General features: G+C 40.1%; 2 protein-coding genes across 2 annotated transcripts; both read right to left on the bottom strand.

The window, feature by feature from the left end:
• Window positions 1-53: 53 nt before the first annotated feature.
• On the bottom strand, window positions 54-3,614 carry henmt1 (HEN methyltransferase 1). The gene is made up of 9 exons (XM_026323639.1): window positions 3,530-3,614; window positions 3,201-3,313; window positions 2,516-2,650; window positions 2,230-2,415; window positions 1,877-2,063; window positions 1,272-1,485; window positions 867-1,002; window positions 616-773; window positions 54-163 (listed from the first exon to the last, which is right to left on the bottom strand). The coding sequence occupies exons 1-9, from the start codon at window positions 3,611-3,613 to the stop codon at window positions 54-56; spliced, it is 1,323 nt and encodes a 440-aa protein (XP_026179424.1). The 5' UTR covers window position 3,614.
• A 1,947-nt stretch (window positions 3,615-5,561) lies between these two features.
• On the bottom strand, window positions 5,562-15,646 carry fndc7b (fibronectin type III domain containing 7b). The gene is made up of 20 exons (XM_026322903.1): window positions 15,534-15,646; window positions 15,191-15,451; window positions 14,786-14,835; window positions 14,428-14,638; window positions 13,735-13,995; window positions 12,790-13,050; window positions 12,435-12,695; window positions 11,740-12,000; window positions 11,283-11,543; window positions 10,901-11,158; window positions 10,420-10,683; window positions 9,971-10,231; window positions 9,586-9,846; window positions 8,906-9,166; window positions 8,517-8,774; window positions 7,725-7,988; window positions 7,127-7,414; window positions 6,465-6,701; window positions 6,003-6,062; window positions 5,562-5,893 (listed from the first exon to the last, which is right to left on the bottom strand). Exons 1-20 carry the CDS (start codon window positions 15,637-15,639, stop codon window positions 5,610-5,612), a joined length of 4,629 nt encoding a protein of 1,542 aa, XP_026178688.1. The 5' UTR covers window positions 15,640-15,646; the 3' UTR covers window positions 5,562-5,609.
• Window positions 15,647-17,940: the final 2,294 nt, after the last annotated feature.

Below are 17,940 nucleotides of genomic sequence, written 5' to 3'. Positions count from 1 at the left end.
TGCATTTGAACATGTCACCTACTTGTCCTGAAAACAAAGGAGCATCCTCCAGGTTAAACATTGGTCTCCCAGTCTTCCTCTAACACAGTGCTGTGGGAGTGCTGGCTGGCCTCTGCATGCCCACTGTCCTCCACATTATTATCATCACCCTCTTCTTCAATATCTAAGAACACAAATGAAGGACTTGTCACAATGGCGACATCTGCTGAACAACCCTTAGTATTGCATTTTACATGGAAGGATTTAATCCAAGACTACAATGGGACAGCGTCACATCTTATTGACCTGTAGCATATTTTGATGATTTCTGTAATTCACCATTACTGCTGCTTACTTCAACCAGAATACTCCTGAAAAAAAAAAAATTGAGCTTCCATAGTAAAAACTACTGTGAGACTGATGTGGGTGTGATGTGAGGTGGCATCAGCACATCTTTGACACCTCTGCTCTGAAAATGCTGTGCAACATCATTATATGTGAAAAAAATATATAGGTCACTAGAATAACTTGCCTACTAACTACCACATTTTACACAATACATTGCTCTCCTTCAAATATTTTAGACATTTCACACATTCAGTAAAACATACTAAACTTATTAAATGTTAACAGTACCTTGTTCCTCGTAATTTACAAGCACAGCAGAGCCATCCGTGCTCAGTTTAACTCTGGGGTCATCAAGCAGTAGATGTCTCAGATTATTCAGACTTCCACTCAGGGCACTCACTTTGGGACTGCAGGCCCACAGAACAGCCAGGGGTATGGACACATACCTACCAGCACAAACAAAATGAAGAAAGAAAGAATAAAATAAAGATATGAATAATAAGAATAAAGCTCGTAGTATAGCTTATATATAAACTCACCTGTGCAATGTACCAGGCTCCTGCCGTTCTTGGCCATTTGTCCAGAGCACCTGTTCACCTTCACATTCCTGATACACTAACACACCTCTCCTACACTGCTCCAGTGTGTTGCAGTGCATCTCAGGTCCACATGCCGCTGTGAAAGTTAAACATGTTATACACATTTCATGTTTTTATTAGTCAGGCACACAAGCACATACAGTACAAAAGGTTTTAAGCACTTCAGGCAAAGGCTGGTTCACACCAAATACTGATTTGATTTGGGTTTTCCAGTTTATTGCACTTTAAGAGGAAAAAAAAAAACATTTATAAATGTTATAGAACTTTACTAATGTCTTTTTCCGTTTAATACTAGTTTCTGTATTATCAAACCAAACATACGCCCAACTTTTTAGGACTGACAACTGTAGGAATATTCACCTGTCTGCACGTGTTGCTTTGAGAAACACGCCTCCCCTTGTCGCTCAGTCTGGTACAGTGTACAGATGTCATTCCTCACATCTGTTTCCTCCACTGTCCACGTTCTCTTCAGTTTTTCTGCCTGGTACAACACCTCACTCACCAGAACCCTCTGCAAGATGTTGTTGTCACGCAGGCTGGGGTAGTTAATGCTATGCAACTGAAACATACACAAATATAGGCTAAAACATTGCAGCTCCCAGATGTATACAAAGACTATCACAGAGACTTTTACTGTTTGATGTGTGATATTTGTTCTGCCACAGAGTCCACAGTGAAAGAAAGTAAGGAGTAGATGGCCCTCAGAGGAGCTTAGGAAAAGTAGTTACTTAATATGTACTTTTCAGAATATGACTTTAAAGACAAAATATAGTATAATCATAAGAGTTCAAGTTCATGATCCAAAGTCCTCTAGGATATTAGCAAGCTACTCAGCAGCATGGATGGTACAACAAAAAGTCATGGACGGCAGATGGAAAGCACCTATGGAGATCTGATTCATTTGAGAAACAAACGTGAGAGTCATTAACATACAAAATAAACCTACTTACCAGTGTGTATGAAAACACATCCTCTGAATCTTCATCCAAAAGCATGCTGAAACCATCTCTCCCTCCAAGCCGGTGAAACACACCAATCTGAGAGCAGAATCCCACTTGCTCCTGCTGACCTGATGGTGCCTCTCCAACACCACTGAACTCCACTTCATAACCGAACTTCAAACACACCTTCAGAGCCCTAAGGAGGAAAAAGTTTTAACAAATCAAATTTAACAGCGTAATGTGTTTTTAGTACATTTTATCCATTAACTGTACATTCTTCTCTCACTGCCATCTTTGTCAGCAATTTCCAAACTCTGATCAAAAAAGCCTGAAAATGAATCTTTAAAAGCAATGAACTGTACCAAGATCTGAATTCTGCTCTGGTCCATTCAAATTTGTGGTCACGGTGCCTGAAACCTGAAGCCAGTCCTGGGAAAAGGGGGTTGAACTCAGAGTTTGGGGTGCTGACAATGGCAGCCACTGGAGTCATGTAACCAAACACTACCTCAGAGAAGCACTCCACATCAGCAAGAGTGAGGTGCTCTATGCTGGAGACAACCCAGGGAGACACATGGTGATGAATAATGTCAAAGGGAAACAGAAAGATGAAAAACAAGACAGTCTGACATTATATTAACAGTCACTTACAGCTCGATACTGGTCACCAGATCAAATCCTCTGAGGCGCGTGTCTTTTTGTGTGACTGAACCCTGGTACAACTCAATGTGCAGCTGATCAAAACTTGGCTGCAGATATTCAGTTGAGATAGGAGCTAATCTATGCCTGAAAGAAGTTATAAGAATACATATTTAAAAAAAAACGAAGTATAAAAGTCAGGGCACCATACTACATTGGTAATTAGTAGCCCCCTTTTGGCAGAGATATGAGATATTTTTGGCTGTCTTGCATGCACAATGGGCTGTGAGGGTCCTTCCTAAAAGCTCCAGCTTGTGTTTCTTGAAGCAGTTTGTAGATATATTTTGCTGTGTTGCTGTAGAAGCGTCCCTCTTCAGTTATGCTTCTTTGACTGTTGGCATCATATTTGCATTCAGACTTTGCAGGTAAGTATTGGCATCCATTCTTCCCTCTACTGATGCAGTGTGCCACTACTGTTTGTTTTTGAGCAATAACAGGGGCTGTATTTACTGGTCTCCACTTCAGTCAAAATAATAATTATAAATTAATTAATTCCAAACTTCTGCATACAATTACATGATGAAATACATGGTTTTGCAACACCTTTCGTCAGAACTAAAAAAACGTTATATATCAGAGAACGAAAAATATTATTTCACGACTGATGTCTGGCCGGGCCTTCCATGTATGGACATACATATGTTTCTTCACTTTGGCACCGTTGATGTCCACTCCAACCAGAAGTTCAATCTCACGGCGGAACCTGAGCTTACTGAGAAGGCTGCACTCACTACACCCCAAGTCCACCACCTGAGAAGGAAAGGTACAAGATGTACGTGAAAGCCAGAGCAATGAACTTGAAGCTAACGTTACACTAACCTAAACAGTCTAACTCTATCGATAAAAAAGATAATGGACGCTAACGTTAGCTTCCTGGCGTGCGGTGAAAAAGCTACTCGTCGCTGAAACAAACTCTGACTTTGAGGCTTTTTAAGTAAACCTGTTTCTCATTAAGATGTTAGCTACCTTTCTGGGTTTGTTCCGGCTTACAAAGTCGATAACAAACTGGTGTCTCTGCCTGTGAAGCGCAGGACTGAACATCGGCTCCATCTGTCTGTTGTATTCAGCAACGTTGACGTTAACCTCGCTCCGACTACGGACGGACAAAACCGAGTAACGTTACCGAATTAAGACGGCGCTGTGGGCGGAGCTCGGGTGGGCCCATTCGTTTACATTCGAGATGCTTCCAAATGTAGCTTATTGTTATTTAACCTAAATTTGAAAATGACATAAAAACATAGCTGTTTGGTGAAAATATGTTAATATATATAAATATTTGAATCGTTAAAAAGCAATTCCAGTATATGGGTGTCACCTACAGGTGATTACGTAGACACTGCTAGCCCAACGGTAGGTTGTAACGTTATATTTGGGCGGGAGTGTTCTAGCTCTAATGGAGTTAGCTAACGTCATGTAAAAAGTAATTAGTGAATTTTTTTCCCCAAAGACGGGTATCTGAAAATAACTATAACTCAAATTTCATTCTGTCACTAGTAAAGTATGAAATTATTGCTGTCTCTCATTCAGACTTTGCAGCGGTCTGAGATAGCATCAGTGCTAACGATGTGGATGGAAGATGCTTCGCTAGGGACGTGGAGTTAGCATGCTACTCGAACAGAAAGCTAATCTCTGGACCTTTCTGGAGGGAGCCGAAAGCCCATGTCAAGGGTAAGAGATCGCAATAAGGTGGGGATTATTTTATTTTTACCTTCTGTCTGCATCTATTAGCGTTTTAATGTGTCCGCGTCCAGTAGGCTCTTATTTGAATGTTCATGAATTCATATAACGTAAGCTAACGTTAACCGAGTTTATGTCCGCAGCTCTCGTTTTGTACACACTTGTATTTGCTTAGCTAAGCTAGTTTTATTTGTGGATTTGAGTTATCTGGTTATTATCTCTCCGATGTGTATCTTTTACTAGTAAAAACACCTCTAGTGACAGTGTAAACAGAACAATACAGTATTCTTGCCAAAAAGTTATGACAGCTAACGTTAACTGCCTCTGTTGTGCGTTGTATTTTAGACATTACAAACCACCCAATCTGTTTTGCCAGTTTAAATACCTTTAATGGGCCAGTATAACAAATGGAAGTGTAACAGCCACTGATATTTTACTGAAAGAGTTTCTTCTGACTTAGATTATGTTTATTTCACTTTTATTTATTTATTTTAAAAGCTATAAACCACACAGTACTTTTGACCAGTTTATGTACATCTTACCGGCCAATATAACCAGTAAAAGAGAGAGTTCTCTTTGCCCAAAATTATTCTACTTTTGTCCATGCAGGCAGTGCAGTGATGTGGCTCCTTGCTGTGTTTTAATTATTTTTGGACATAGAATCTCTCTCCATCACTATATTGAGAAATAATGAAAATGACCATTATTTGCAACCTTAGATAAATGTAGAGTATTAAACCAGGCAGACACTGAGTTTTTCAAAAAGTTAATATTTTCAACACCAGTGTTATTACAGAGGGGTTCTTTAATGTTTCTGTGACTTTTTTAATTCCTTCATTTCTGGCATTGTTAAAAAAGCTTTGTTCACAAAATGAGAAGTCATATAGTACATTGTAAAGAAATATACAGTTTGTTTTTTTAAGAAATTGCTTGATAAATTATTGGTTAATTTCTTTACTCTACATTTTTAGTTTGAAACCATCCAGAGAGTTTAGTAACTTTCCTCAAAAATAGAACCATGTTTGATAAATATCATTTCAGCAATACCTTGGTAGACGGACAGATATCTATAATGCTACGTGTCGCTGTGATACCAACCATGATTATCATAATCTGCTATATGTATGCTATTGCTAATAAAGATTCATAAGCATTCAAATCTAAAGTTCCCATCAGGTTTGATCATAATTTATTTTTATACCTTTGCTTTAAAGTTCTTAGAGAGTCAACTGGTAAGTGTTTTGTTATGAATGCTAGAGCTGAAAACAAATATATATATATCTATATATATATAGATATATATATATAACCCATATAATTGTATTTGTGCTGAGTCCAGTTTGTGTTTAAATTGATCTGTGCTGTTTCATTAGGAGGCACCAGTCATTCTGCACTTTGGCCGGGAGTAGTTGCTTTGGTTGATGGCATTTTTGGCCGCAATCCTGATGCAGTAGGTGGTCCAGGGCTTGAGGTCAGTCTCTCTATAAAAATTAGCCTTCACGGTTCTCACTGTTGGTGTCTCTTTAGCCTGCTGCTCTCCCTGTTCCTCCTCAATGACAAGTTTGTACTCAGTTGCATCATTCACTGTCATCCACTTCACATACAAAGACAGTCCACTTGCTGTTAAAATCAGCACTTCTGGAGTTTCAAGATCTGAGGGAGACATTGATTTGGGTGAGGACAGTTGTTTAATAGGCCAGCCCTTCCACTTTGATAAACTTAGATTCATGTTAATTACAATGTGTAATGACACTACATATACCTTCAGCTGCATAGACTTCAGTGGCCTGCAAAGCTCTCTTTCTGCGAGTTCCCACCGGACCTGAGGAGGATGATAAATAAGTGTTAAAAATGTATTAAACTGAAATTTCAAATTAATTATGTATACATATTAAATGAAAATGAAGCTGTTATATAATGAATCTACAGGAATATGCTGCTTTTTCAACATTTATTTAGGTAGCTAGATTGATATGATCTGATAGCCATCAACCAGCCAAATCCCTGGTCGCAGCCTAGAAATGAGAAGGCTGCTTTTGTTGAAATTCTTACTGAGAAGGCAGTCTGAAAACTTAACAGGGATTTTAATGGCAAATCTGCCACTTTTATTGCTGTAAAGTGCATATGTCCCATGCCTGAACTGAAAGCAAAACAAAATGCAATGTGGAAGTGAATCTTGTAACATCACCAACATGTGAATGAAATCAAGTCCTGTGTGTCTGACCTGTAATATTTTGGTTAGGGCTGCCCTCTCCCACAGCGTTGCTGGCTGTCACTATAGTAGCACTAGGATTGAAGTTGGTGAGTGTGCACGAGAGCCCAGTGGTGTTGCAAAGCTTGACAGGGTCTCCTCCTGACACACTGTAAACTGTGTAGCTGGTGGCAAACACAGACGCATCCCAGGACAGGACAGCAGAGCGATTGTTACCACTGTATTTTACATTCTGTGGAGCACAGGGGGCTGGGAAAGAAACAGATAAAGTTTGTTAACCAGTAGACTGGGAAGTCTATGACCTGTGTCTATATAGGTTGTTTAGACAATTGTTAGTGAAAATAAAAATAATAAAAATGTGCATTTATAAAAGATTCACACAATCATATTTTCTCATGGAAAAAACATATTTTAGATTATCAAAGCTGTGTTTCATGGTATTGTCATTTCTGTTTGTAAAACATTCTTTACTTCTCTACTTTTTGGGCTCAATGAGATTTAAAGCTTTTGACAAATGTGTATTGAAAACATACAGTATCTCTTCTTGCAACTACATTATATTGTTTTAACCATAAATGTGTTTAACTATTAATGCTATAAAGACTCCAGATTTAATAACCCTAAATGCTAAATACTTTTGTATAAAATCAAGAATGAGTACAGTGTGAAGTTACCTGTGACTCCAGTTAGGGCATTGGAAGGTTTACCGGCCCCAGCTGAGTTTCTAGCACGTACTGTGAGGTTATAAGCTGTGCTGCAAGGCATCGGAAACTCAAAGTATCTCCTAGGTAGCCAGTAAGAATAGAATTCTATCAGGGCCTGTGGGTTGTTTTGGAGTTGACCAGTTATCACCACCATATACTCAATATTAGAGCAGTTGACTCTGTCCCATGTTGTCATGATCCAGTAAGTCTGATTTATCTTCTGCAGGCGGGTGCGTACAGCAGTAGGAGGACAAGGAACTGAGGAGGTAGGGGAGAGTATTTTAACAGTGGAATAAGCCCAGTTAATTGTTTTCAGATCTCTGAGTAGCATCGTACTGCTAAAATTAGACCAAATGACTGTGAACTAACAGCCAACTGATTAATATAGTACTTCTCGGCCTGTTGTTCATTAAAAGAATTATAATTTCTGCAAGTACATAGAACTCAAAAACACCTTTCTCACAGACCCAGTTTAGCTATGCAGAAATGAATTTATCCAGTTTTAACTAATATAAGTGTTGTTATAATTACATACTGCTGTGACTTACTTTTTAGTTTTAATATTTACCTGCTCCCACCTTCAGAGGTGTACTAAATGAGCTGTTGCAGATGCTGTTGGAGGCTTTAATGGAGAAATTGTATATGTCACCACATTGCAGTCCTTTCAAGGTGCATGAAGAAACCATGCTCTCACAATAGAGCACCTTTCCATCAATAGACTGGGCTTGGCCATAGTACTTCAACTCGGTGCCATCATTTGCATTCCAAGACAGGATGGCAGAGTTGGTCTTACAGTCAGTATCCACTGATAGCCCGGCGGGCTTACAGGGCACTGTGAGGAATGACAGAGCAGTGTTGTCAGAGATTCAAAGGTGTTTATACATTTTTATGATAATATTAATGCTTATCATAGTGATAGTGATGTTTTTATTGACCACAGTAACAGCAAGAACAATACAAAGTCATTTTTACAATCACCACACACACCAAGGACTGATTATTAATTGCAGTATTAAAACATTTTTGCAGTACTTTTCCATCATGATGTATGATGCATAGTTTTTTCTCAGGGCTCTGATTCAACTAGCTAGCTTCTCCAGCGCTAGCTAGCTTTTTATGTGTGCAAGTAACAGTTCGAATAAGGTGAGTTATGATGATGTGATGATGATGATTGCTTTGTTTATACAATGACAGAAAACTGATAATGCCAAATTTGCACTTGTTTCAGTCAAACCTGTTCGTAAAATGTTCTTGTCTGAGAATCAGAATCAGCAAATCATTGGTATTTTTAAGGAAGGTTTACAAAAAAAGAGCCTTGTTATCAATGAATTTTCTGTCAACTGTCTTAATATATTTGTACCTGTTGTAAAAGACGAAGTGCTGGGCTTGCTGGTGCAGCTGTCTCCGCTGGCAGTAATGCTTAAGTTGTACGTCTTCCCACAGAGCAGATTATTCAAGGTGCAGTTGTTAAGTGTAGTGTTGTAGCTGGTGACCTGCCCATCCAGTCCAGTGGCTGTCAGCAGGTAGGATGTGGCAACAGGGGAATATCTCCATGTCACTGCAGCCCCATTCTCCTGACATAATGGTACCACTGTCACATTATCTGGGATACAGGGAGCTGAGGAAGACAGTCAACATGTGGAAGGTTTAAACATTCCCCTAAGTGTTGAGTGAGTTTTTTTAAGAAGCTGATATGCGATAATGTATCTGTAATATATTTGAGGTTATTGCCCAGTAAACTCAAAATACCTGTTTTAATCTTCTTTGGTGGACTTCTGAGGCTGCTGCACTTATTAGAGGAAGCTGACACTATGATGCTGTATTCTGTGCCACAGAGGACATTCTGGAGTACACATGAGTTGGAGGAGCTGTTACAGGAAATGAGGGTTTGGTCGTAGCCTTCTGCGGTCACCAGATAGAGCGGTGCATCCACTGTCTGCTCCCATTCAACCAGGATGGTATTGTTGTAGCACTCGGCCACTGCTCTGACAGATTTCAGAGCACAAGGACCTAGTGGACGAGCCATATCCCATTACAAGATTTACTCCAAAAAGTTTGTTTTCCTGAACTTAAAAACAAGTTTAAAAAGTAGAGGTTTACCTCTTCCAGACCTTTGTGGTTTCAGTGCTGAATTTTATGCATTTAATGTGGTTCATATGAAAGCACAGAGCTAATTCTATATTGTAGATAGTCAGGTGCAACAAAAACCCCTTCACTAGGTCACAAGGTGATTATGGATATAGAAAAGTAAGAAAATAATTTTTTTGCATTCACTTTTTGCCATTTTTACTCTACTCTTATCTTGGGAAATATAGGATCATTTCATTCAGTGTTAAATATACAGTGGTAAATTGCTCACTAGGTAACTTTTCAAAGGAAGCAATGACTACATGGTTGGTGTCTTATGAGTGGAGATTTCTGTTGAATACCTGTCTCAAGCTCAAACGTGGTGCTGCGATTACTTTGGCAGTATTTATTGATGGCTATGACGTAGAAGGTGTACAGCATCCCACATTTCAGATCTGGCACTTTACAGGGAGACGAGTTGGTAGTGCAGCTGGAGTTGTGCCCTTTGGTCTCTTGAGCTTGCACAAAGTAGCTGAGTGCTCCTTCTGTGTCATCCCACGTCACCCAGGCAGAGTTTGAGATACAGTCCAGACTGCCTTTTGTGTTCCTGGGTGCACATGGAGCTGCGCAGTGAAATGGGAAGGAATAAGCATAGTGTTAGGTGCAAAGACATTTAGGTGATACATATAAAACCTGTTCCTGAAATGAGTGCTCTGTTTGAGCCACATTTTTGTCTTTGAAGTTTACCTGAGGAAGCTTCGACTGCAGCACTTAGTTTGCTCTCACAGCCATCTCTTACCGACAGCACAGTAATGTTGTACTTCTGTCCACATGGTAGATTGTTTATAGTGCAAGTGCTTTCACTTGTGTTACAGTGGAGTCTCGCCCCAGTGTTGCTCACTGCAACCACATGGAAGTACTGGGCATCAGGGTTGAGGGACCAGGACACAGCTATGGCCCCTTTAGCACATTGTGCATTGACGGTCACATTCTGAGGTGTACATGGAGCTGGGGACAGGGAATAAGGGGACATGTTAATGCAGTATTGCTAAAATGCCCAGGAGATTTGTATTTTCTTTTGTTAAGGCAAACTCAACAAAAACTTTAAAACACTTCTGGAACCAGCCACTTCACCCATTTCAGTATAACAGTAAATAATGCTGGCACCAGTTCATATTAACCCCCCTTTACAATACCTGTCCGCAGATAAGCCTTGTCGCTCTCCATGCTGGAACAGGAGTCATCCTGGCCAAACACAACCACACTGTAGGTCTGTCCACACTGCAGGTCAGTCAGATCACAGTAGGGCAGGGTGTTGTTACACTGACTCTTTCGACTTCTGTCTGCTGTGACACCCACCGCTAGGTAGGACACTGCTCCACTGGCTGGCTCCCATGTCACTGCAGCAGAGTTTGAGTTGCACCGTAGTGAGGCCTTGACACTGGTGGGCTTGCAAGGCACTGGGAGAAAGAAAGAAAGGAAAGCCACAAGTAAGATGTCAGATGAGGGATTTTTGCTTAATGATCTACTGTACAAGAGATGAGACAATTTACATCTCAGCAACACTGTTTAATGATCTGTTCGGATTCTTTCTTAAGTCTAACTAAATTAAAGTAGTAAACATGTTTGTGTGTGTACTATACTATACTAGACTAAACCATAATTTTTTACACTGACCTGACTGCAGGTTGAGGGAAGCGTTCCTGTTGTTGCACCGTCCATCCTGAGCTGTCACTGTCAGGTTGTAGATCTGACCACAATACAAGCTGGGTAGCTGACAACTAGTTGTGGTGCTGTTACATCCAGTCTTGTGACCATTGGGTCCAAAAGCTCTCACTGTATAGGAGGACGTGCCCTCTTCTTCTTCCCACATCACCAGGCCTGTGTCATTACTGCACACTGTGTTTGCAGTTACTTTTTGTGGTACACATGGCACTGCAGACACACAGGCATGAATTTAAAAAGGCAGGATTACAGCTCTAATATAACAAGCAATACTTCTGTCTGAAAGTGATGTGAAAACAAACATCATTAAGATATATAAAATTTTGATATTTACATGTGCTAATCTTCACAGCAGTGCTTCCAGTGCTGCTGCACGTCTCATGTGAAGCACTAACAGTGATGGAATAGTTGAGACTACACAGCAAGTTGTTGAGCAGGCATGTTGTGTCGCTGCTGTTACACGTTGATGCATATCCTCCTTTGCCCTGGGCGACTGTGGTGTATGATGATGCCCCTTTGCTCGGTTCCCAGGAGACCGCCACGGCACCAGATTCACAAACCACCCGGGCTTCCACCTGCTGTGGTACACAGGGTACTGAACAGACACAGAGGCATGTTAATCTTCCAAAATGAGTCAGGAGCAATGTAGGTCCACTAATCAGCCATACAGAACCCTCACTGGTAATTATTAGCAGTAGCATCTATGTGAAAACATGACACAACTACTATATAACTTTTGTAACATAACAATCTATCCTGCTGCCAGGCTTATATATGTTCCCTATCCATACCTGCTTGCAGCTGTTTAATTGCACTCTCCGACACGTTGCACATGTTGTTAATGGCGATCACACTGATGTTGTACGTGAAACCACAGATGAGGTCTGTGAGGACGCAGGACTGTGAGTCTGTTTTGCATTCAGCTTCGTGTTCTTCCATGCCGAAGGCTTGAACAATGTAGGAATTAGCTCCCCTGCTGGCCTGCCATGTCACCAGTGCCGTATTAGTAGAGCAATTTAGTATGGGCATAACATTCTCAGGAGGACAAGGCACTGAATGAGGGAAGTGAGAGGAAGAAATGTTAGAAAAAGATTTTACATCAGCGTAAATGACTAATTGTGCACTTTAGCGAGATACTAAAGGTACCAAGTGATTTGTTTGTGTAAGTATAATATTGTATGTACATTATATTCATAATATATTTTCATAATTCATTATATTTATACACTCTTTTATACACACTTTATACATTCATATATTCATACATCATACATTCATAATTCATAATATATGTACATAATACTCATCATAAAACATTCATATCTTTTAAAACAAGCAGGTCAGGTTTTAAATTATTCTATCTTATATTTCCACAAATCTTTTCTTCTCATTCAACTTTTTGCTGTATATTTAAAATAAATTTTAAAAATAATAATGAAAATGGTGAGTTATTGCTATTTTACATTGGTAGCTCCTTTACATTTACCTGATTGAACCTGCAGCATTGTGCTTGGAGGGCTGTTGCACTTCTCATTTGAGCCCACAATGATCACATTATAGGTCTGACCACACTGCAGGTTCTCCAGCTCACAGTTAGTAAGGTTGGAGTTGCAGGTGGAAACATGGCCACTAGAGGATTCAGCTGTTGCCGTGTAGTACAGGGCACCCTCAGTGTAGGACCAGGTCAAGAGGGCTGAGTTGGTGAAGCAATCTAGAACCAGTGACCCATTGCTGGGTGTGCAGGGAACTGAGAGAGGAAGGGAAGAAACACAATAAGTCAGGGACATGTTCACATAGCAGCATTATGACATTCTGTTAAAATGTGTTTTTTCCAGTTCTACCTGAATTGAACTTTGTAGCTATGCTGGGCAAACTTGAGCAGAAATTATCTTGTGCCACCACCTGGACAGAATAGGACTGCCCACAAGTCAGGTTGGTCAGAGTACACTTCAAACCTGTGCTATCACAGGAGGAGGTGACTCCTTGTCTGCTCTGAGCTGTCACTTTGTAAGACAGAGCCCCCTTGCTGGCATTCCAGGACACAATAGCTTGGTTTTTGGTGCAGTCTATCTTCACATCCACACCGGTAGGAACACAAGGTGCTGGAGAAAGGCAAAGTGATTATCATATGCTATAGTGAAAATATTGTTAAAAGAAGTCACAGCAGTATTAATTTGCAACTTTTTAAGGTGCCAGATTGTAAATGTCCAATACACCAAGCATAGAAAAAAATCACAAATAACTATTTACAACAACAGTAACAGTTAACAGTAAGACCGGGGATAGTTTGTATTTGTATTTCTTATTTCTCCTTTTGCACAGAATTTGTCCCATTTGTCAAGAAAGACATCTCTGATTATTTTCTTCATTAATGGTGATAAGAAAATGACTATTATGGTTTTAAATAAAAATTGAATATGACATAAAAATAATATGGGTAGTATGAAGAATATGAAAAATAAGAAGTGTTTGTTGATTACCTTTGTATTAATAATATGAAACAAACCATAGCATTCATTCATAAGTTTTTTTGGTTTTGTTTTGTTTTGTTCTAAAAGACTTTCAAATTCTATATTTAATGCCCTTTGCAAGTTATTGTAACGGCTCAGTTCTTTCTAAAATTTAGCCTGCTGTTTGGAGATTTATTGGCTGACTGATTAAGAGAGGTGTTAGTTATTTTGAAATACATTCAAGCCACCTTGTCTGTAGGATACAAGGAAAAATCAAGTTGAATAGTGAATAATAATTGTGCTTTACAAGTTAAATAACCTGTTTTTGTAACTCACCTGACTGCAGGGTCTTGGCTTGACTGCGGTCAGAGCTACACTCCTGGTTGGAGGCGACGACACTGACTGTGTAGTTCTGGCCACACTTGATATTGGGCATGCCACATTGCTCACTGTCAGACCAGCAGCTCAGTGACTGGCCATCATCCTGTGTTAGCGTGGCGATATAGAACACCGCTCCTGCAGAACCAATCCACGACACCACAGCAATGTTTGAGAGGCAGTTTGTGAAGCTGGAGATGTCAGTAGGTTTGCAGGGCTCTGAGGCAAGAAAGAAGAAAAGGCTGGGTAAAAACGGGAAAGCCTTTACTGTTATAATAAGCAGATGTGTAACTGTGTGTGGAACTTATGGGGTAAAGTTTTTATTTTGTTTGTTTTAACTCCTCTATTTCATTTCTCCCTATATTACAGAGAATGTTGCAGGCTCTACAGATCTTAAATCCCTCAGAGACAAATTTATGATTGTGTTTTGTAAATAGGTTTAATAATAGATCATTAATCACCTGTTGTCAGCTACATCTCCACAGTAAAATACTTTCCAAAAAAGCAGTAGGTCATTCAAACGTTGTGTACACTAATTTTACAGTTACAAAAAACGGAGTAATTTAAGCTTTGGCTGAGCTGAGCTGAACTGTGTTTAAAAATGTAAATAGTCTAAAAACCCATATTTCAGGGTATGAAACAGAAATCTACCTGACTTCAGCTTTGAAGGCTGACTGGGGCGGCTTGTGCACACAGAGTCTACCGCCTGTACAAAGAGGAAGTACTCCTGGCCACACAGAAACTCAGAAATGAAAGTCCAGGTGTCATTGGTGCTGAGCTGCACTTTGTGGCCGCTGTTAGTCTCTGCAGTAACAATATAGAGCTCTGCTGCTTCACTGGCATTCCAGGTAAGCCATCCCACCTTAGAAACAGATTTCATTTTAATTTGTTTAACAATAATAACAGTAATTGGTGTAAATTGTATTGCTTCTTTCAGAGTGGGACCTAAGGCAGAATAGAAACTTTGAGAAACTTTTTAACTGCTGAAAGAAAAAGATAAAATATTCACCTTTCTAGTGCAGTTCATTGACGATTTCAAGTTCTGTGGTACACATGGTGCTAAAACAAAACAACAACACAACCACGCAACACAACAAAGTTTAGTTGTGATTAGAGAAGCTAATTACAGTTATTTGTAATCTTCAATCTTCTGATTCTTTATTTTTAATGTAGTATAAAATCTTTATTGCAATTTGCTTTTTTCTTCTTAACAATTTAAAACCAAGAAATAATCAATTTTTAATAATTAACCATATCATTTCAAAATAACACTAATTATGATTTATTTACTGAAGTCTTGCTGCATGTCTCTAACCTTTACATTTCTAGGATCACCCCCAGTCATTCCAGGTTTTCACCTAATGCTCTTGGGTAATCTGATTTCTCAGTGTGCATAGTCTTTAGGCTTGTTTACCTGTCCGTATTGTAGTGCTGTTGCTCGGCCAGCTGCTGCACCGGTGATCATTGGCAACGACACGAACGGTGTACGTCTCTCCACAGTGCAGGTTGTTCCAGGTGCAGCTGGTATTGTTTGTATTGCACACATGGAAGTGGCCATCCTGACCTGTTGCAGTGGCCAAGTAGGACTCTGCCCCGTCACTCTTGGCCCAGCTGACCGTGCCTAGACTGTTCTCACATTGTGTAGAGCTCTGTACATACTCTGGAACACAGGGCCCTAAGGAAATGGTGCATGAATCAGGAATCATTGAGAATCCACTACACAATTGATTTGACAAAAATATAAATGAGTCACATACTTGTCTTGTATGTTTTAGGCAAGCTCACAGTGCTGTCACATTGATCATCTCTGGCTTTTACAGTGAAGGTAAAAAGGTGTCCACAGGGCAGCTCAGTCTCTATCATTGTCTTATTGGTTTCAAAAGATGTGATGTATCCCAAGTCTCCTGCCACTGTCACCTCATAGACTAATGCCCCTTTAGCCGCAAGCCAATCCAACACCACCGTCTCGTTGTAACAAGACCCGTTAACTGTCAGAGCAGTCGGCCGGCACGGTTCTAGTCAAGGACACAGACATCACATTATTAAACCAATGGTTCTTCAGGGTAACATTGACAGTGCTGACTCCTTTAGAGTTTAATTAATTTATTAGTCCTGGAAATTGGTCATTATTTTTTTAATGAGTCTCCTTTCAACCAAAAATGAAAAATATGTTACATATCTGCAGCTACCAATTTTTTAAATGTGAGTATTTTCTATATATGTTTTATATAATTGAGAATGAAATAGCTTTTGTTTTTGTCTGTTAACCTGACAAAACAGCACATTTGAAGATTTTTGGAAGCTCAAGTTGACATATTCACACTGCTTGTTTGAATGAACACTCTCAAACCCAGATGTGGTCAATTTACTATCATAAAGACTTTTTTTTTCCTTCATAGGCTGGAACAAGTAAAGTTCAACTCCTTAACTAGTTAATTAGTTGATCATTCCCCATACCTGTCTGAATCTCCACAGTATTGCTGACTTCACTGTAACATTTGTTACTATACGCAGTTACAGAGAGTTTGTAGGTTTCTCCACAGACCAAGTTGGAGAACTGGCAGGTGGAGTTGGTGGAGTTGCACTGCAGAGATATTCCCTGGCTGCAGGAGGCAGTGGCCAGGTAGAGCTCCACTTCATTTCTTTCCTCCCAGTTCAAATTGGCTGTGCTTGTCCCACACTGCAGATCAACTCCAACATACAATGGTTTACAAGGACCTGGACAAGATGTGTAATTTATTATCATGAAAAACCAACTAAATCGTTTGGTATGAAAGAGAAATTTATGATTCCAGCTTTAACTGAAAAATAAATTCTGGATCACTTCCCCTTTACCTAATTTCAAACGAAATGTAGGTCAACTTACGTGTGCTGAAGGTGACGTTAGTGCGTGTCTCAGTTTGGCAGTAGTCATTGGTTGTTACGAGGCTGACATTATAGGTCTGACCACACTCCAAGTCAGTCAGTTCACACTGGTGTCCACTGGTCTCACATGAGCTTCTGTAGCCATCAGCCGATACAGCAGTCACCATGTAGGAGCTGGCCCCCCTGGCTAAGCTCCACGAGATCTCAGCTGTGCTGTTGTCGCAGTTTATGTTTGCCACAACATTTTCTGCTGCACAAGGAGCTACAGAAAGAATGAAAGTGGTCCATTAAAAAATTCATGTGATTAAAAAATGAGCTGTTTTAATCTTTCCCATTCAATGTCATACATGAAAGTACTAAAATACACATGCTCAAGTCTTCTACCAGCAACACATTCATTTTTGCAGCAGAGACCATGTAAAAGTCAAAATTTAAGAAAGGGAATTAAGCCTGTTTTTTAAACTGAAACCACTGTCTAAAGGTACTAACCTGAGACCAGCAGAACCGTGGTGGAGGCAGTGCTGTTGCGTGTCTTTCCAATGGCAATGACAGTTGTGTAGTAGACAATTCCACAGCGGAGACCTTGTATATTACAGAAAGTTTCATTAGTTCTGCAGGACAGACTGTGTCCATCACGTCCAGCGATATGAGCCTCGTAGCCTACTGCACCAAAACTGGCCTCCCACGACACAGTCCCAATGTTCTGCTGACACTGAACACTGGCCTCCACCTTGTTAGACAGGCAGGGCTCTGTGGGCATATCAAGAGGCAGAACAGGTGTAATGATGCAGAGCAGACTTATTATTTTAGTCCTCTCAGTAGTGGCACTATCTATGCAGACAGCATCAAAGAAAGTCTTCAACAGTATTAACGACCAACTAAGTGCAAGTATACTGTTTCTTCAAATCAATCAAAGTTACATTAACATGTTTCCTCACCTGTTTCAACTTTAACTGTTTCATTTGAGGCAGATGTGCCTTTGCACACATAGTTATTTGCTGTGACACTGATGTCATACACCTGGCCACATTCTAAGTTATACAAGGCGCAGTAGGTGTCGGTGGTGATGCAAGAGGCTGAGAGGCCCTGCTCTGTTACTGCCTCCACTGTGTAGTTATCAGCACCAGCTGTCAGGTCCCACACCACCTGGCCGATCGACAAGCTGTACTGAGTAGTGATCTGTTTAGGGATGCATGGCTCTGCAAAAAAGAATGGAGAAAATTTATTATTCCTTAATTTTCTGGGTCGCAAACACATAATGTGAATGTAAATTCAGGTAATACATGCAGTCCGCTTATG

The sequence above is a fragment of the Mastacembelus armatus genome, chromosome 4, assembly GCF_900324485.2.
Source record: "Mastacembelus armatus chromosome 4, fMasArm1.2, whole genome shotgun sequence".
NCBI classification, from domain to species: domain Eukaryota; kingdom Metazoa; phylum Chordata; class Actinopteri; order Synbranchiformes; family Mastacembelidae; genus Mastacembelus; species Mastacembelus armatus.
The sequence above is the reverse complement of the archived record's forward strand: the minus strand, read 5'-3'. Positions and strand labels throughout refer to the sequence as shown.